Source organism: Aythya fuligula, chromosome 2 (genome assembly GCF_009819795.1).
Source record: "Aythya fuligula isolate bAytFul2 chromosome 2, bAytFul2.pri, whole genome shotgun sequence".
NCBI lineage: Eukaryota > Metazoa > Chordata > Aves > Anseriformes > Anatidae > Aythya > Aythya fuligula.
Genome location: NC_045560.1, coordinates 129,290,718 through 129,311,752, shown reverse-complemented (window position 1 = coordinate 129,311,752; position 21,035 = coordinate 129,290,718). Strand labels below are relative to the sequence as shown.

General features: G+C 40.1%; 1 protein-coding gene across 1 annotated transcript; it reads left to right on the top strand.

Moving 5' to 3' along the window:
* The first annotated feature begins 5,548 nt into the window (after positions 1-5,548).
* LOC116485351 (interleukin-7-like) lies at positions 5,549-15,618 on the top strand. Its single transcript, XM_032180627.1, has 5 exons — positions 5,549-5,558; positions 8,783-8,925; positions 12,554-12,640; positions 13,437-13,589; positions 15,466-15,618. The coding sequence occupies exons 1-5, from the start codon at positions 5,549-5,551 to the stop codon at positions 15,616-15,618; spliced, it is 546 nt and encodes a 181-aa protein (XP_032036518.1).
* Positions 15,619-21,035: the final 5,417 nt, after the last annotated feature.

Below are 21,035 nucleotides of genomic sequence, written 5' to 3'. Positions count from 1 at the left end.
AAAAGGCAAGGGAAGGCAAGGAAGGCAAGGAAAGGAAGACAACAGAAAATTAGAAAGAAAAGTTAAATAAATGCCCTTTTGTACTCATATACATAGCATAAAAAAGAGCCATCACTAGAAAATATGTAAGTTTGCACCAATAGTAAAATATAAATGATTATATTTTTAGGAAAGCACTCTTAGAAACACAACAACAAACCTACGTGAACTCCCAATGCATTGACATTTTCATAATTTCAGTACAGGTGAATATTTGCAAAGACCAGTGCCACTACCAAAAGGAAAAATAAAAACAAACAAACATGACATTGTACTTTATAAAGTAGGAAAAGCAAGAGAAAATGCATTAGCTAAGCCCTCCTGCTCCAATCCCTTCTTTTTTTTTCTATGGCTCACTGAAGCAGAAGTCAGATTTGCAGTTTGCCGCATCTGGAATGTTTTTTTTTCTCTCCCACTCAGCCTCCTCCAAGGCACTGAGACAGGCAGAAACCAGCTCGAAAACTTCCACTTGCTTAACAGGATGACTGCACCAAAGCCCGTCACTGCAACACAGGGCTCAAGCTGCTCAAGACCCATGAAAAAAGAAATATCTCCTGCCTCATGGATGCTGCCCCAGAGTCCATGAGCAGGGCCACATCCTGCCCCAGCACCCAGCCACCGTGGAGTCTGTTGCCCAGCTGGGTGAGCGGGGAGTGTGAGCACTGGGAAAGTTGAGGCTGCCCATTTGAAGAAGTTTGGGGATGTATTTCTGAGGCATTTTGATAATGCCCTCAATGACATGCTTTAATTTTTGTTTAGCCCTGAAGCGGTCAGGCAGTTGGGCTCGATCATTGTTAGAATCCTTCTGACAGAAGTATTCTAAAAATAAATAAATACAAGAAATGGAGCCTTCCCCTTGGTGAACTGAACCAGCATCCCTCTTCCTATGGGCCATCAAATAACGATCACAGCAACTCAAGAGCAAAGAACTTTAGCAGAGGGGCAAGCAGAGCCTAGAACCTTCCAAGTACAGGTTTGAAGCTACGAATTCCCATTCCAATTTTTCCCCCCCAATTTCAGCGCTTGTCTTATATCCGAGGTGAGGATGCCCTGGTGGGGCACCAGCATCCCCATGCCTGCTGGACACCCTGCGCCTGCCCGGCAGCTGCTTCCCCATCAGCACTGCCCCGACCTATGAGATCTCCTCCACCTCTGCACTGCTGCCCTCAGGAGGCGCCCCCATCCCACCACTGGTTTGCTAAAATCACATTATTTGGCATCTTGTCCTTGGTGCTAAAATCTTTATAGGCATCTTCCTGTCCTGCAAAACAAGAAGATAAAATGATTGCTACCTTCTGTTGAAGAAATAGGTTTTCCATAGCTTGATAACAAAAATTTCCTGTGAGCTTCACATGTTTCCCTAACCCTTATCTTAATAGTTTTCCAGGAATATTTTCTTTTCTTTCCTAGCTTCCGTTGATAAAATTACCTTGAATTCTCACACACACCAAAAAAAAAAACAAAACAAAACAAAACAAAAAAAACACAGATAGCCACCTTACAGTTGAGTGCATGCAAGTCACAGCTCTGCACTGAAGCACAGTGTATCAGCCATTTCATGTGTTTTTCCAGTGATTTGTACAGAAAAAGTAGCAACTGCAGTGCAACAAAATGGGAGTTCTGGTGCAACACAATTAGGTTGCTTGCTCTTGTTTAAATATATCAGAAGACTTGAACTTCCCAAACATGGATACCAGGGGAAGTTTTGGGTGCACAATAAACTCTGAACTGCGGTTCATCCAGGATCCTTTTGTGGTTTGGGGTTTTTCTGGCGGGTGGGAGGAGATAGAGGTAACATACTTCTCCCCCCTCCCCTGCAGTTAGATGAGGATAACATAAGTACCAGACACATTAACTTTTAAAAATAAGTGCATTCGCAGCAGTGGCTACACTTCCATGAGTTGCACGAAGTCATGACAACTATTGCATTTACATTTTACTCCATAATAAAATAAAAATGTTCTAACTTTTAAACTATCTTTTCCCAATAATAAAATCATTCATTAATGGTAGTGCAACTTTGCAAGCAGCCTGAAGTCCAATCTAAAGGCACAAGTAAAGATCTTCTCAAGCTGACAAATAACAGCTGTAGAAAGCCAGCAACATTCCCAGAAGTACTTAGTCTTACGAGAATGGGATCTTAACAAGAAATCATGTGCTTTGCAATCATGTAGTTATCCAGGAATATTGGTATTCCAGTGGATATCAATATATAATGCCAAAATAGCTGATTGTCCAAGCAGCAGATTTTACCAGGTCAGGAGACAATTAGATCTCCTTTAAAATCAAATTAGCTTTGAGAAGTTATCCTCAAAAAATGTACGGAACAGAACCATGAAGTATGTTCATCCATGAACAGATAAAATTACTGGTGCCTTTCAGTTGTTAGCAATGCAATTCAAAGTATCTTCTTTTACTGTTTTAAAAGTTATTCCTGAAAGGTGGATGAAGGAGAAAACTGCACACTTTTGCACTAATGCCCTGCATTATACTGCATCCTTCCAGAAGTCATTTATTTGGAATTTTGCTCAGTCAAATAATTTACATAGTGAACCTAGCATGTCTAAATTAAAATAGATAGTTCTATCAACTGCCAGGGTATTAAAAAGAAGTGGGACACTTAATGTATGAGCAACTTGACAGCAGTGTTTCAGTTTGACTCTCCCTCTGAAGGTTTCACCCACCAAGCCACAGCTCTGTCCTGCTCCAGAGAGAGAGCTCACTAGCTACAGCTCGGCACCAAATACATTTTGCAAAATGGGCAAACCACCATCACTTGGGCTCAGGTGAAAAAAAAACTTTTATAGCAGTCCCTCAAGACTCCTTTCATGAGTTCTTGATTAAAACTGGCTGGTAAGATGATACTTGGATAATCAGTCAAATTCTTTCTTTTAATATTTCAACTTGGTGGTGTCCATTCATTCTTAAAAAAAAAAATAGGCAATTATATTTGCTGAATATACTCTTCTGAAGATTTGTATTTGATCCTTTTGCAGGTAATCTTTTCCAAAAAAATCCTTACTACATCACTGAAAGAGGTGCTTTGAAAACAAAATCCATATAATGATTCCAAACATTTAAAAAAAAAAAAAAAAAAAAAAAAAAAAAACACAGACACACATAAAAATTAGTCAAACCTTGAACCCACACAAATACATCAAATAACATCTGCATCATAAGTGTATACCACGGTCTAGGGCTAGGGCCAAAGCACAGCTCACGCCACTTATTCCTCATTTTGACTAAAGGAAAAGTCCCACATCCATTCAGCACACGGACTCTTCATCTTACAAAACGGCAAGACAAGACCCTGCCACTACCAAAGAAAACAGCAGAACTGCTATTAAACTCCGGCATCACTATTTAGAGTCATCATCCTATTAATATGTAAAGCTACTATGCTGCCTTTTCCCATGAATCACAACGAGCTTTGTTTTGAATTTAAATTGAAAGAATTATCGGTCCTTCTGATGTTTCAGGTAGCCAGTAAACTAGCACAACCAAACCAGCTAAAGAAGTCTTCCCGTGTGTTTTACACCCTGACAATTTACTAACACCTGCATAAAATACCTCGTGTCACATGTGAGCACACATATACAATTACAAGAAATCAGAAGGAGGATGTACCTGGAATAAAGTTGATCTTGAGGATATACTTTTGCATGTATAGAGCTTTATTCTGAAGCTTTTTCAAAACCTTTGAGTTTTTAAGTGCCAGACCACAAAAATAGTTAGGCATAAATTTACATTGCACAGCAGCAAATTTAAATGTGCACAGAGGCATGTCTGCAGACAACACTTGGCAGAAGAAGACTTAATAAACAATAATGAAAAGAGTGACAACTTAGGAAACATTTAAGAACAAGATAACTAAGCTATTAGTGGGGCAAAATCCTTGTCCAAATTCAAGATCTGACCCATTTGTCAAATACAATCTGCCACGCATTAAGGGAACAAGCAAAGCCAGATGCGTGCTCTTTGTATGGAGCTATGTTGGTACTCATCACCACCGTCCCTTGACCAAACAGTACATTAGTGGCATGAAATTATTACCAAAGTCAACTCGCTCAAAGCTGAAGGGGTGGAAAACATCCTCACTCTTCAATCTTGTCATAATACTTACAATGAAGGACTAAAACATTTTCCACAGAAAACCTAATGAGAAATGTTTACCCAATCCAAAGCAGAGTGCAGTCTAGAGACAATCACCCTGAAAGTAAAAAGTGCTAAGTACTGGCACAGCACTTCTACATGAATGAAGTGGCACGATTCCAGTGAGCAAGAATGGGTGGAAAACATCCTGAGGAGTCTACACCTTTGCCAAGTCCATGAATTCATTCCTTGGTACTCATGCCCCACTCTTAGATAAGCAGCCTTACGAGAAGACAGAGGGGTTTTGGAGTCAGCCTTCTCTGCTGAGGCAGATGAAAAAGGGACAGAGACCTCAAACCACAAAAAGTATGTTGGTGGGAGGCAGTGGGAAGGGGACACTACAAAGACATTTCATACATTTCATTTCACTTGCAACAAAACATCACATTTTGCATTTATAGATTGCAAAATAGGTTTTGCAATCTACCTAGGGAAAAATCTAGCTACAAGAGTGTCTGTTAGAGTTTGAGCTGAGTCTACACTACAACACCTTCCCGAGCCATTCACCGGTTTCAGTCAATCCTGCCAGATTTCTTCCAATGCTGGGGAAAATACAAAGCCCCAAGAAAACCATCCACCTTGCTCTCCCGAGCTGATGCCAGGCACCCTGGGTGAGCCAGCACCTGATGGGGAGCCCCTTGGCAGTCCCTCCTCTCCGACCCACCCAGGCACCAAGCTCTCGGGAGAACGCTGGGCAGCCAAATCCTCCCACAGAGCCACTCCAGAATCCTTTTTTTTTTTTTCTTCCCTCCTTTTTTTTTTTTTTAGGATTTCCTCCCCGCGGATGAGCGGCTCTTTCCACGCGCACTGCCAAGGTCCATCCTTCCGTCCCTGGCCGCGCACCCGGCACTGGGCGTGTAACCGGGGCCCTATGTAACCCCCCGCCGGCTCTACCCCGCCGCAGCCGCCGCCCTCGGGGAGCCCCGACGGCCTCTCCCCGCTCCTCGGGCTCCTTCTCCTGCCGGCCCGGGACCTGCCGCCGACCTCCCCCGGGATGCCTCCTCCCCTGGCGGCCGGCCAGCCGCCCGCACCCTCCTCTGCGCGCTGAGGCCGCGGAGCCCTGCGCCGCCCGCGGAGAGCCCGACGGCAGCTCCGGGAGCAGAAAGCGAAAGTACCTGCGGCCGGCGGAAGCCCCATGGGAAAAGCAAAGCCCGGCCGAGCCGCAGCCGGGTCTGACAGCGCCGCGCCCCCCGACGGCAGCCGCCCGGGGTGCTGAGCTCCCCGCTTCTCCCGCTCCCCCCCCCACTCGCGACTCCGCTCGCCCCCTGGCTCGCCCCCTGGCACCATGGGCAAGACGGCGCCGCCACCATGACCGCCGAGCCGCCGCCGCTGCTCCCTGCCACCCCCCCGGCGGACCATGTCCCATGGTAAGGAGCGCAGCGCAGCGCAGCGCCGCGCCCCCCCCGCTCCGCACCCGCGCACCTCTCACCGCTCCGCCGGCTCTGCCGCCTCCTCGCCTCCTCTGTGGCTGCGCGGTGCCGCCCGGTGCCCTTTTATCCCCGCGGTGACGGCCCCGGGGAAATTCCCAGTTTTGCTTTTCTTTTATTATTTTTTTTTTTCCGATTTTGTCCTTAGAATGAAAGTAAAAGATCCCCGTTCCCAGCCCGGCCGCTGCCGGGAAAGCGGCCGGAGGAGAGTGAGGGGGGTGAAAAAGGGGGGTGAAAAAAGGGGGTGGTGGTGCTGGGGGAGCCGCGCGGAGCTCCGCGGGTACCCGCGGTCAGCCCCGCGGGGGCGCGCCCCGAGCAGGTGCCGCGCAGAGCCGGAGGCTGCAGCCGAGCCCCGCGCCCCTTGCGAGGGCCGGGGGCGGGCGGGCAGAAAGCCCCCGCCGGGCCGCTGCCGTCGAGGGTCGCTGCGGGTGTCGGGCGGACGAGCAGGGGCACGGCTGCCACCCTATAACGCGGGAGGTTTTGCGAGGGGAACCCGCAGCCCTGGGGAGCGGGAGGGTCGCTTGCACAAAGCAGAGGAAAAGGGGATTTTTAGGACCATAAAGAGGGGCTTTTTTCCATTTGGAAATACTGGAATGCTGAGTCTTCCCGGCTTTCCTTGGAGAATTTGCTGGGGGTTTCCACATAAAACTTAGGAGCTTTTCAGGAGTTTGCTGAAAGAGTGGGGTTTACCAGCAATGTAAGATTCCTTTCTTCGGAAGAGCTAGCCATATGGCCACTATCAGCTCTGCTTCTTGGGAAGGTACTAGATCAGCCCAAAGCTGCTGGGACTCGTTAAGATGCTCATCTAACAGAGGACTCGTTTAGGAACGTCTAAAATGGTTGCATTGGCATCCTGCTGTGGGTCAAGGGGCTTGGTGAGTGTGCAGCATCCCTTTCAGAATTAACTGCTCTAATTCTGGCATTTCCTCATTTAAAAGATTTGCCGCCTGACCAATACAGAGAAAGTAAAATGAGAGGAAGAGAAGTGATTTTGCAGTTTTCATCTGTCACTCCATTCTTACCGGAAAAAAAGAAAAAAAGTTTTAAAAGTGATGGAATATGTTACAGTGACTTTAATTTAGAAGGTTGTTATTTGTGTCTCCGAAGTGTCCTTCTGAAGCAACATAGCTGAGTTGTTTGTATCACTTTTTTGGAAGTGTGTATTACAGTTCCTTTATTATTATTATTATTATTATTATTATTATTATTATTATTATTATTTATTTATTTGTACTGGAATCAAGAGGTGCAGTGGTATGCTGGAAAAAATGTTGTCCTGTAATTGACTTTTAGCATGCTTCTGCAACATCTTTTTGATATCACAGTCGTACAAATCCCTGTCCTACAAACTGATAATTCTCTTGGAGTAGAGGTAGCTAGCATAGAGATTTACAAAGGTGAAGCTCTGTGGAAGTCAGATCTCCATCTGGAGGTCCTATCTGCCTTGCGTAGGCACTATTTTTTTGTATTTACTGCCTGTAGGATCAAATCTCTTCAGGCTAGATTTCTTGAGATCCTTATAGACAGGTCTGATGATTAGTGTCTGACAAGGTTAGATCATTCGGTCTTCAGGCAAATTAATTTCCCATCCAAAATTGGCAGGCAGCTTGCCACAAGAAAAAAAAAAAAAAAAAAAGGAATTGTATAGGTGAAAATCCTCCAGTCCTGTTTCTAGGACAGAGGTGCCTGTTTCTAGGACAGAGGTGTACATCATAGCATGTTCACAAAGTACTCTGTCAGAAAAAAAGGCTTTGGTAGGCAAAAAAGTGATACACATTCTGCTCTGAAGCAGCAGCATGCAGTAGGGCTGGGCTGGGCTGTGAGGGACTTTCTATGAACAGCAGACAGTCATGGCGTGACCCTGGTTCTTGCATGTTGGAGGTTATGTGGCTCAGTAAAGATTACAGTCAAGTTTCACTGCTTTCTTCTTTGAAGCTGTGCAACCAGAATAAGTATTTTAAAAGCATATTCAGGGATACATATTTTACTTTCATCTCTAGTGTTCTGCGGTTATTCAAAGTTTCTTTCTGAGTCTGGAATTCACAAGTGATGCCCAAGTCCAGAGATGCCCAACTCTGAGTGTCTGGCTGTGCCCAGTGCTCCCATCCTCACCAAAGAGGAAGGCAGGAGGGTGTAGGGTCAGGGCATTCCTTCTGCCTTTCCTGGCAGCTCTGGTGTCTCTAGTTACCCTGTGTAGGTTTGTTGCTCTTACTGAGTAGCATAGATGGGTAGAAACAGCTCATAATACTGCAGAAATTTGCTTTGCTGAAGGTCTTTGATCATCCTCCAACATGTTTTTTTTTTTTTTTTCCGCCTACAAGCTTCCATCATCCTGCTCAGTCCAGCTGTAGGCCAGTGCCCAGATACTAGCTTCCTATTAGCTTCCTCACTCCCAACATTAGGCTAGTCACAAACAGCCTCTAGTTACCATCACTCCCTTCAGGCTGACCCGGTATTTTGGTCCTTTCTCTCTTTGCCCATCCTTTCAAAGCTCCTGTTTTCCTGGATGTCATGCAAGGAGAGAAGACCAGTGGTTTGAGCAAAGAAAGATGGTCCACTGAGGGGAGAAACAGGAACAATGAGGCTTGCTCCAAAAGATTGCAAAAACTTGCAGAGAAAGTTGTATTGCTACTTTGTCTCGTCTAACAACTAATACGGGTTTCTACATCCAATCAGTCTGTGTCATCATTGTTTGTGTCAGAGTCTGTGAGAATTTGTAGGATTCATTGCAGGAGAATTCACTAATTTAGGTGGAATTCAGCTGCAGACACTTAAATGTCTACATCTGTTTCACTAGGGCACTCGTTTGTCTACATATGTACTGATAGGTGGTTATGGCCCCATTATGGTCAATAGAGAGACCTCATCAATGCTTTCTACAAAGACTGGAGAGGAATTCAACCCAAGTTGACATGAAGTGGCTGGTCAGCTTAATAGCTGAAGGCTCTCAACCACACTGGCTAAATCACCCTTCAGTGTGAGGAAGTTTTAGACACTCAGCTAGAGTTTTACTCCGGAGCTGAATCTTTCCTTTGAGGTACAAATCATTTGGTTGTACAGAGGTTCCCTTTAAACTGTTTTAACAGATTACAGAATATATTTGTTAATACAGGATATACTTTATGGCATGCAATGTGTACTTAACTGCTCTTGTTGTAATCCAGCCTTTTTTAGATCTATCTTTCGGGTTCTGCCACTACTCCTTGTTCTGTCACCAGTGAATTCATCTAGTTGTACAATGGGAAATAAAACAGCGGAGATCCGTGTGAAGTATGAGAATATACTAAGCCACGACATCGATGAGCTGGTAGGTAATAGTTTTTTGGCTTACCTGAAACATTAATTATTTTTAGATGATAGCAAATAATAAAACAAACAAACAAACAACAAATAACCAAACAAAAAAGCTCTAATGTTAACATTTGATAAAAGACAAATGTAAAATTGCATGTGGTACTGGGTTTGTGGCTTTATTTGAGGACATGCTGCCTATTTGCTTGCACAAATACTGTGATACATGTGTTTGTGTTTGTACACCAAGTAGTTAGACACAAGTACCATTTGGACCTAAGCAGTATAATATACTTAAAACAACAACAAGAGCAACACTTCTCTAAGGTAGTTTTATTACTACATGTCTTTTATTTTTTTGTCAAGAGAAAAAAGCATTCCGTAAGCTGCAATTTGCTCTACTAATTGTAGGCTTCTTGACTAAAGTTTTAAAGTCCATTGAATACAAATGAACAGAGGCACAAAATTCAAGTCGCTGATTTTCAAAACAATTTCTATTTTATATTCCAGCCAGTGAGCCCATTCACTGACCATTTTAAAGGTAAAACCCTGCTATTAAAACTTTAGATAAGTAGGCTTGTTTGGATATTTATGTGTATTGAAACATTTTTTATGGAGAGTGACTGAAATCTTTCATTTTTCAACTGTTTAAGACTTTTGCTTAATTAACAGATGTTATTATCATTTTAATAGTCCTAGATATTCATATCATTATCATCATAATCATTCAGAATTACCAAGGTACCTTTCTAAAGGTTAAGTAGTAAATTATTACAATTGTAGTTAATGTAAGTGATGTAAAATTCACCCGTATTACAATAGAAGTTTATTTCTATTTTACCTATCAATACATTTTATATAACCAACAAAGAATCAAGTTTTCAAGATAGCAGCAGAGAAAAAGTTAACTTTCTTAGTTGCAAGTAGCAACCTCTCCTCCATCATGGCTTTATCAGCCACAATTATTACAGCTATACAAATGCGCACTGCTAGAGTTTACAGATTCATGCCCCAAACTTACTTTCATCAAGAATTATTAACAAATTAATCTGCCAAGAACGCTTTCATGGGAGAAAGCACTTTCCACTCTTGGATTAGCAGAGGCATTTCTATGAAAAGGGGATTTTTCTGACAGTTTGTCGCTAAAGTAGAACTCACCATTCTGTTGCAGTCATAAATCAAGATCTGTTTGCATGAAGTGTGAGTGATAGATGGTGTTTTTCCAAAGGTGAAATCGAGAGCTATTATATTTCTTCACACTTAGCATCCACTACCATCATTCAGAGCATTATGCTGGTGGCTTCCAACCTTTCTTTATCAAGACGCATCAACCCTTCCCTGAAAGCGAAATACCTTTAGGTTCAGGGAAAGATCATTTAATCTTCAAAAATGTTCTGATCATGTGTGTGATAATCGTGAGACTACACAAAGAGAAAGGTACTGCTTTTCTGTCTTCTCTGTAGAGAAATCACATTGTCCTCAACAAGGCACCAAAGACGGGCAAAAAATCATGGCCATGTTAGTACAGATAGCATATTTAGTCTGTCATCATTTTTTTTTTGTGACAAAGAGAAGTGTTTCCTGGATAACAAATAAAAAGCTCTTGGTGAGCAGTTATCAAATAGGTGATCTATAAGGGGTACCAACATGACAGGAAGAAGAGCCTCTGGGAAGCAGATTCTGCTGTCTTCCTGCAGTGGAGAACCATGAGGCGCTGTCCTGGTTTCAGTTAGAACAGAATTAATTCAGTTAATAACTGAAACCAGGACAGGCACATCCCATCTCTGCTGGAGCTGCAGGACCAGGGAAGCCAGGAGGATGTTTTCTGTTTTAATAATAATAATAATAATAAACCTTCAAAATATTAGGGATGTTGCCCTTGGGTCATAGCAACTCTTTACTAGGAAGTTTCCTGCAATTGTATAGGCAAACTCAGTAACTTTCAGTCCCTCAATGTGATGTTTGGACACAGTCATGGACATGACTAGTGGGTTCTATACTAGACCTTCAGAAATTAATTTGATTTTCACGAATGTCTTTTTGAGGCCAGGATTTCTCTTGAGTTGCTTTAGCCACAGCAAATAAACTGCCTTCAGAAATGGTTACTACAATATGCCACAGATGGAGTCAGTGACTTCTTAGTGGTTAGAGAATGAAGCCACAGATAAAACTGAATTTCAGGATGATTTTTTATTTTATTTTATTTTATTTTATTTTATTTTATTTTATTTTATTTTATTTTATTTTATTTTATTTTATTTTATTTTATTTTAATCTTGGTGCTCTATGACTGCAGCAAAATTTCAGTCTGTTGTGGTACAAGTAGAGATGAGCATTATATTCATAACGCTTTTTTGTGTCAGTGAATATTTGGCTCCCTAAACTCCTGGGTTTGAAAACCCTTCCTGTAGAAAGTGCTGTTCATCTTGGATGAGCTTCTGAAATACAGGCTTTATGCAAAAATCTGTAGAAAAGCCCTGCATATGAGGTTGGCTAATGTGTTCGTTCATATGCACACCTAAATGAGGACAGCAAGTATAGTATTGACAGGAGCTGTCTTCTCTTTTAAAGCTTTTTTTTGGTTGCATTAAGTTATTTGTGTACAGGCTGAAGAAGAAACAGAAGGGTTTTGTTGAGTTAGATTCAATTGTCATCTGGATGACAACCATGAATGCAGAACAAAAAGCAGAGAGAATAAACTACTGATAAAATATTATGGCCACACAAAGGGAGCAAGTGTGGATTATCTCAAAATACATATTCTGTTAATCCACGTTAAGTTAATGCTAGAATATGCCTAGGGCTTTTTATTAAGGCAAACGTTGACAAATGTTGTGTTTGATGTCTGTGGAAGATTTAAATATTCCTGTAGTTTTTTAAATGCTAAAAGACCAAGTGATTCAAGGGAATATGAAGGTTTAAAATGAATAGACTTGCATCCAGTTCTGGGCTCTGCATTACAAAAGAGATAGAGAGCTACAGGAAAGAGTCCTGTGAAGGGTGATGAGCAAGGGACTGGAGCATCTCTCCTGTGAGGAGATGCTGAAAGAGCTGGGACTGATCTGTCTGGGGAAGAAGAGGCTCAGGAAGGATCTCATCAGGAGGGATCTCATCAATAAATACCTGAAGGCAGGGTGCAAAGAAGACAGAGCCAGGCTCTTTTCAGCGGTGCTCAGTGGCAGGAGAAGAGGCAATGGGCACAAACACAGGAGCTTCCCCTGAACGTAGGCATGTAATGTGCAATGAATATAGCACTTCTTTACTGTGCTGGTGACAGAGCATTGTCAGGGAGGCTGTTCTACCTCCTTGGAGATCTTCAAAAGCTGCCTCCATGTGGTCCTCGGCAACCTGCCCTCAGTGTCCCTGCCTGAGCAGGAACTTGGACCAACTGACCTCCAGAGGTCCCTTCCAGCCTCAGCCTTGCTGTGATTCTATGTGATTCTGTGAGTACCTTTGCAAATTGTAGCTGTAATTGGGGTTTTCTTTGCTTGCTTGCCAAGGGAAAGCTCAGAACTGTACACTGACCCTGCTACAACAGAGATCTTACAGAGCAATTTAGTGTTAAGGTCACCAACTATAAGTGAGAAACTTGGCTCATTTGATTAAAAATACTTTCGTGTTTAAACATATATTATATTTTACAGGTAAATATGTCTGCAGAGTATCGTGACAGGTGCTGCAAGAATAAAAAACATGAACATAGCAAGGTGTTCTTCTGCAATGATACTCAGGTAAAATTTAGCTTCTCAAAAATTACTTTAGAGAATACGAACCCCAAAGGATTCTTCGTACAATCCACTCCCTGAATAACACATTGTGATAGTGAAGAATGTAACATTTTTTAATTGTCAAATCATGGTGTTCAGGAATATTCCTTTTAGGAATTTGGAATCATAGAATCTGTCCAGTAAACAGATATTTTTTCAATCGAATCATTAAACAATACCACATCAGAAATCTTTATTTTTTTTTCTACTGCAACAATTGCTTTAAATTTGTAATACAAATTAGTACAGAACGCTGATTGTATTTTGACAGTGGAAGAAAACAAAATTTTTCCAACATCTGTTTTTGTTTTTCTACAGAAATCATGTTAGCTAAGGTTTCCACTTACGATCTGAGAGCTTAAAAAAAATAGTCTGGGCAGATCTTAAATAACTGAAAGCAATTGTCCATTGTAGCTGTGGATTTTATCATGACTTGGTAAAAGGACCGAGTTCAAAAATTGGTCAGCATTTTCCTGATTGCGTCAGCTGCTTTCATTAAGGCTATGATTTATCCCTAATATCCTTGCTAATATTATTGCTAGTATTATTATTGCTAATTACAAATTGATGTTTTAAATATTTTGAAGAGATGGCAATTGGGTCAGATTAGTCATGATTTATTGGAACAGACTGTTGTTATGCCATATAAAGAAACTAATGGTTACTGATGGAGCTTTTGTTTTAAGACAAACAAACACTACATGGAATTAACAGTGCACAGACTTTTCAGCAAGTTTTTTTTTTGTTGCTCTCTTCACAGGAAATAGAATCACTACAGAGTATGGCATGCAACATGCTCAAATTCTTTAATAAGCAAAAAATCATCAAAGAATTTAGATGGAAAGCAGCATTAGTCTCATGTGGGACATTACAAGTTCTACAGTGCAAATGTGAAAGACATAAAAAAGAAAAGGTGAGTGTTAGTGATGGTCTATAGTTTGCTGGAAGTATGTGCCTTACTCCTCAGAGCTCTTTAGCACAGATTATCACATCTACCTCTCAAAGGTACATCTATCATGCACATGTTACATGCATGACAAATTTTGCTCCGTATAGCATGTCTTGTAACAGACATTAAACCTGGTGCAAAGACTGTTTAAGTCAATGATCTGGATGTCTGTAGTCAAGATATGTAGTCTGGTTTAGTAGTGAAAGACTTCAATTAATTCTCCAGTAAAAGACAAAGATCGCACTTATACAAATATTGCCTTTAACTTCTATATACATAAAATCACACTTGCTACTTCACATTGGATTTCTACCCTGAATTTAATGTTTAAGGTGGCTTATTTCAACAAATAATCAGTGGGAGTTTCTCTCCTTTCCATAATCCCTTTGATTATTGATCTTATTTTTATCCACTATATCTCAAACTCAAAAAGAGTAGTTAGATATGAAAGTATTTAGATTTTTAGTTATTGGCAGCATCAGCTCTTTAGTATGTCATTCAAATTTAGTGCAGTGCTCTACCATAGAGAAGGAAAAGCGTTCATTTAAGTGTGGCCTGCAGTTTTACCTAATTAGCCAACATCAAAAAGCCTCCTTGCAGGCACCAAAGCCAGCCACCAAAAAATCTTTGTGGTTGGCTTACATAGGTGGATTGAAGGCTACATTTAACTCTTTTTTTTTTTTTTCTTTTTTTTTTTTTCTCCATAATATGGAGAAACCTATAACCTAAAAACCAGATCTTCAAAGTAATCATTGGTGTCTATATTTTGCTTAGACAACTCTGGTGAATCTAACATTTGCCTAACCATAAAAAGACTCCTAGTTCAGTAATAGAAGTCAAAGAGTGTCACCTAACTCCGTGGATGCCTGGTTTTATTTAAGGACCAATTACATAAAAGTCATTTGGTAAAAGTCTGTGACAGTCTGTAAAAGTCTATAATGTCTTATAAAAGTCCATAATATCTACTATTTCAACCTGGATAAGAGGAGGCTCAGGGAGGATCTTATCAATATAACCTGAAGGGTAAATACCTGAAGAAGGGTAATTACCTGAAGGGAGGATGCAATGAAGATGAAGCCAGGCTCTGTTCAGTGGTGCCCAGAGCCAGGACAAGAGGCACTGGGCACAAACTGGAACACAGAAGGCTCAGGAAGCACTTCCATACTGTGTGGGTGACAGAGCCTTGGCACAGGCTGCCCAGAGAGTTTGAGGAGTCTCCTTCCTTGGAGATCCTCAAGAGCTGCCTGGAGAGTCTGCTCTGGGCAGGAGGTTGGAGCAGGTGATCTCTAGTGGTCCCTTCCAACCTTAACCCTTCTGTGTGATTCTGTCAAGTCACAATCATAGAATGTGCACAAGAATCCCAGTCTGGTGAGACCCTGACCTTTAGGGCCAGCATCAGGAACAGGACTGTTTGGCTCCATCAGCCTCAAGGTACCACACATACGGGCAAAGCTTTTGAAGTTTGGCTCACAGTTTAATTGGCTTTGTTATTCGTGTCCTTAAATTAATTGAGAATAGATTTTAAACCGCTGACAGAAGATGTATGTATTCTCAATTGCACAGACTGGTTTCAGATGCCTTTACTTGCAGAGCATTAAGGCTGCGCTCTCTCAGATCAGCAGGAAGTGGTGGCAGTAGGGCTGTGTTCACAGTGAGAACTGATGCAGGCTGGGCCCCACCACAGCACATTTTGTGAGGAGCCCAGCATTCTGGCTAAGTTACCATGTAAGATACCTGCATTATTTATTGAGGTGTAATGAAATTAGTTTGCTTTAAAATACGTCTGTATAAAAAGAATTAACACTTCTCAATTAACTCAATATAAACTATTGTTTTTCAGGTTTGCACGCAGATAAATACACATAATAATGACGATAGAGAAACAGGTGAACAGTCAAAAAAGAAATGTAACCACGAGTTTTGTGAACTGAAAGAGAATATATCTAGCCTTCGATCCTGCTGGAATAAATTTGAAAAAATAATTTCCAGGTGATTCCAGATGAATCCTGCTCTTTTCTATCAAAGTGGCATTACTTTGTATCTTTGCATTTCATATGCATCCTTTGAGTAACTCTGTTCACTTACATGAATACCGGAATTCAGATGGAAAGCTACTGTACTTTGATCCTGGAGAAGGAATAAACAGAAACAGCTAAACCAAGCTGCTGAACTCCAAGAAGGGGAAATAGAGACCAGTGTTTGAAACAAAAAACTCCAGAGAAGGTTGTGTCCCACCTTCACACTCTGGAAAGTACTTCGAATTTTCTGATCTTCTGAGTGACTTTATAATACCTTCCTATGAAAGCAATCCAGTTAGACGTCTACTGCAATTTATAAAAAAATCTTAGAAGCTGCAGGCCAAAAAACAAACAAACAAACCTCAAAACAAAAACAGTATGGAAAAGCAGCTGATTATTTTTTTCTAACTATAGAAAACATCAAGAACCAAAACGAACAATTTACCAAACAAGCAGCAGCTCTTGAGTTTGTTCTGCTGATGCAATAATGTTTTCAGTGTGAGCATCTAATGGGCTTGCAAATTGATTTAGGTCTGAAAAATGGGAAAAAGGTATACTATTTTAAAAGCCTTGGAAGGGTAGTGATTTTTGAGAGATGTAGCACACTTCTGCTGGCTGAAGCAGAGGCAAGACAGTAAGGCATACGGAAGGCGAGAATTGGGGTGCCTGAATGTAAGTTTGCTCAGCTGACTGGAAACAGCAATAGCGTTATGCATTTGGTTATTGGAGTTAGCTGACAGAGGACCTAGAATTTCTTACCTTCAGATTGTGATTTCTTATATGCAATCGTTTTATATAACGTGTTTAATGTGTTAGAAAAACATGACTCAAAATGTGTGAATACTTTCAGAGAATAATATATTGGCATTTAACTAATAAAGTGTTCATATTTAATTTTGGATAAATAGAGGTATTTTTATAGATGTTTATAACTCTTTTGCAGTTTCTTACTTTGATATAACTCCTTTGATAATAAAATATTTGTCTTCTATGGAATTGGGCTGTTGGCTTTTTGAGTGTTATTACTCTTCTCTTAGCTTTTTTTTTTTTTTTCCACAGCTGGTCATTAAAATCACAGTGGCTTTTGTAAGATCCAGCTGCATGAGTTTTCCTATTATAAAGTATCTATTTCTTAATTGCTTATAACCGTATAATTTAGGTACACAGTTCCAGACCAGCTGTCCACCTTGGACTAAATATTTTGTGAAATCTTCAACTAAGCCTGTTCTTTCCTGATTCAGAGTGAAATTTTTCTGTGGAACTACTCAGAGAAATCTTTGCTATTCAAAACACAAGATTGAAAAAATGGTGGGATGTGCTTCAAACAACTGTATGTACCTCCTCTGACTGGAGTAAAATCTGCTGACTGAATCCATTAAACCCAGTGTGCCCTATTGCTAATGGTGAGGGATCTGTATCTAATCATAGCGAGGAAACTTCTTGAATTTGTAGTATCTTTGAATTGGATCTTTGTAAATATGCGACTGAGATTTTCAGACTCTCTTTAGCTCTTGATGTAAGGGATTGCAACTTTAAATTCAAACAAAAAAAATAAAATAAAAACAGCCATTAAAAAAAATCAGCCCAACCCACAACCCTTTTATGTAATAGGAAAAGGAAACAGATTTCCCAATGTTGTACTGCAGCTCAGAGAACACAACTATTGTAGGGACTTCTGAGGAAATCACTTCTACTGAAAGAAGTCCCAGTTGGCTGAGGAATGACTGAAGAATACCAACTATGTTTTGGAAACTCAGGAACAATTGAGAGCCAAGATTTATTTCCTAATAACTGCTATCACTTGGCAAGGAAAGGGCAGTGTGAGTTAAAAGAAAAATACACAGGTGCAATATTAGTTACTACAAAATTGAAATCACAAAGTTCAGTTGGCTTAAATGACTTAAGCAGCAGCTCACAAATCTTGAGGCCAATCAGTTTCTGGCCTATTTTGAGGAAAGACTGCACAGAGAGAGATCCAGAACAGAAATTTGAATTGAGTGGTTATGAAACTGTGGTTTTCCTGATTGCTTCTCTTAATAAATATCTTGCCTGCCTGATTCTTCCTGCCAAGTTTCTTGAGTCATCACTTTTATGTAAAGACTAACTGCTAAACCCAGTGATTTGTGCTCTTTGATTTGTTCCTTCTAATTGAGAACCTTCCCCAGCTTCCACTGAAATTAGGAATGTGGTAAAACCAAACTGCTTTGCAGGAGATGGGCTAAGGGACGTTGCAAGGTATCACCACCACTCCTACCTCCCTTTCATTTTTTACCATCTTTTTCTTAGTTTGTTTTAAAATTATGACACTGTAAAAAAGGAATATGAGTAGGTCACACATACAATTTAGAAATTGATGGAATTTATGGGAAGGTAGCAAAGGAAGCAAGGGAAAACAGGTATTAAAATTAGTGAAAATAATTTTAGCACTGTCGTTATGAGGGACTGTGAATTGAGCAGATTAACCCATGTGGGCAAGATAATGTTGCACATTTGAATAATTTCTAACAGCAAGTTAGGTGCTCTGCTGAGAAGAATTTCTGGTGTTCAGGAAATAGATCAAGGAAGGTCACTGGTTTGACATCTTACTTTACACTTTTAAACTGCTGAAGTTCCTCAGCTACAGGTCACTCCTGGCTGATTTTAATTTTCCTTCCAGTTTCACCTCTTCAGCTTTGTGCTGAGCAACAGAGATGGTGGCTTTATGATAGGATTCATGAAGCATCTGCTTGGTTCTTCCTTTTTTTTTTTTTTTTTTTTTCCTTTTTTTCTCCTCCTGCTATCTGACTGGGATAGTTCATGATAAACTAAAACTTGGAAGCAAACTTGGTGGCTGGCTATCATGGAATCTCAGCAGTGGTAAGATTTTGCAGCCTTTTGGCACATGAGTTTTATCCAGAATGAATGGAAAATACATCTGTTTTCCTCTGAAGAGGGTGTGGTAAAGTAAACAAAAGAGACATCAGGAGGAACTTACCCCTAAAAAGATGATAGAAAAGAGGAACTGGTCTCTACTCAGCCCTATTTAGCCAATAAAATGAGGAACCCAAGTCCTTATTACAATTTCTGGTCACATAAGTGAACTTTACAGGAAAAATATAACTTCTTCTTTTTTTTTCCTTCTTAATCATTTCATGAACAAAGCAGTGATTGGTCCTCACAAAGCAGAACAAACCTAGATCAGGTTTAGTTACAGGTTATACCTTTCAGCCTAATTAAAAATAGTAATAATAATAAATAAATAAAACAATGACTTACTACAGGTTATCACAGTGATAGGCTCTATATTAATTAAGCACTCCATATAGTTGGGAAAGGAATAACAGAATTAAATTTACATGAGCAGCTCTTACTAACTTAAATATCTGGTAAAGGTTATTTTTCAAGGTGACTAAGCAAGACAGATCTCACCTTGCAAGTCAATGAAAAAACAAAAAACAAAAAACAAACCCTAACCTTTGAAATGGATAACTAGGTGGTTCTCTACAAACCACTAGGAGTAGACTTTCGATAAGTTCCCCCATTAGGTATGGTTTCCCTGAGACCAAAGACATGACAATATTTATAAGGTTAAAATGATTTTACCTATCCCTATTTTATTTTTTAAAGACAATTTCACATTTGGCTACAAAAAATGCATGGATTTCCAAAAGTTTTATTGGCATATTTCCTTTATTGTTAACAAGTGGCAAATTAGCATCAGGTAGTGATTTACATTTATTAAAACAGAACTGGTGGTTTAAAATAATATATCAAATAAGGTGGAAACCCAGGTGTTCTGAAAAAAAAAAAAAAAAAAAAAGAAAAGAAAAAAGAAAAGAAACACTAGATGGTCACAAACACAAATATTCAGTGTACTGAAGGACAAGGCAAACATAATAAATGTAATGCTGACAAAATCACCTCAAATACATGAATGAACACTTCATTTAAAAACATAGAATATCAATAAATAAACTTATGAAGATATATACTAAGTATCATATGAAGGATGAACACCTAGATAGTTACAGCAATTATATAAAGTAAGTATTGTAACAGACATGGAATACTTAACACTTTACAAGATCAGACCCAAATCCATCTGCACTTCTGCCAGAAATCCAAATACAAATATAGAACAATGAAAAACCATGCACTTGCATTTAGACCTTAAGTTCACTATTCAACAATATCAACCTGAATATTTGATTTACTGTCTCAAAAGCTACTGTTCATATTGGAGAAAACTGATTTCCCTATTGATTACTTTTGTGAAAAAGTACTAGCTATTTAAAAGAATATATGAATAGGTTGTTTTCTGGAAACATGAAATGGGGCTAAATAGGATCCTCCAGAAAATGGCTATTCTGAACAATACATATACAAAAAGAAAATAAAAATTCCCATTAATATGCAAGATTAATCCCTTATCTTGTGAATAGTGGAAGGAAAGCAAGGACCAAATAACTGCTGAATACAGCTAAGAATCTTTTACTTAACATTTCTTCCAACAACACAACTAGGTAACTCAAACCTTACTCAGCAACTTAGAAAAAAAAAATCACAAGTTGGAATGAGCTGTACTTATTCCAAGGCAATATAAATATTTTCACCAAAGTCACCAAAAACAATTTCAAAGATGGAAATAACACTGTCTCATACAATCCCTATGATTACCTATAGCTTAGTCATACTGAAAAAAAAAATAAAGTTGTAACAAGTACTCTCACAAAACACAAATTTCTGTCAAGATATAAAAAAGATTTGTTCATTGCACAGATGCAAAAGTCATGTGATGGAAACCAGCAGTTCTTGAGAACTTTATAATATGTTGACAATGCCATTTCATTTTATACTCAAACTACTTACATAGCCTACATCAAGGTGCACTGCTATATCCTTGATCCTTAGTGTTTAAACTACTGCAACCATACCTCCTCTCGCTGACTTTGATAAGCGTGCATCATGGAACTGTTCTTTTCACACGCTGCAGTTCAGACACTAACTCTTAGTTGCAATGGTGAAGTAAGAGCTAGTCTCACCCAGATGACAGAACTTCCATGATGGGTGAAGATTAGCTCAGGTCTTAAAATACATTTTGGATTTCCTAGCCTGTGTACCTTGCTACCTGAGGGTCAGTGTTAAGAGCACCATGGAGAGCTCCCCAGGCTTCCAGGCTGCCTCCCAGGCCAAGCAATCCCTCAGGTCAAGCTTTTCAAATCTACCTGTGGGAGGCTAATGGCTCTTCAAGTCTCTTTGGCAAATTTGAAAAATTCTGCCTAGATGTTTACTTCATAGGTATAATTTGAAATGATGCTAAAGTTTGCTCCTCCTCCTGCTGCCCACTTTCCTGTAGTGGTGTGGGAGACTAAGAGTCTAACTATCTGCATAACCATACATTTATGTTGCTGTG

What these genes read in the sequence shown, in the direction of transcription:
- LOC116485351 (XM_032180627.1), top strand. An exon ending in TCTTCTGCAATGATACTCAG is followed by an intron (nt 12,641 to 13,436) that starts GTAAAATTTAGC and finishes CTCTCTTCACAG; the next exon opens with GAAATAGAATCACTACAGAG. An exon ending in AAAGACATAAAAAAGAAAAG is followed by an intron (nt 13,590 to 15,465) that starts GTGAGTGTTAGT and finishes ATTGTTTTTCAG; the next exon opens with GTTTGCACGCAGATAAATAC.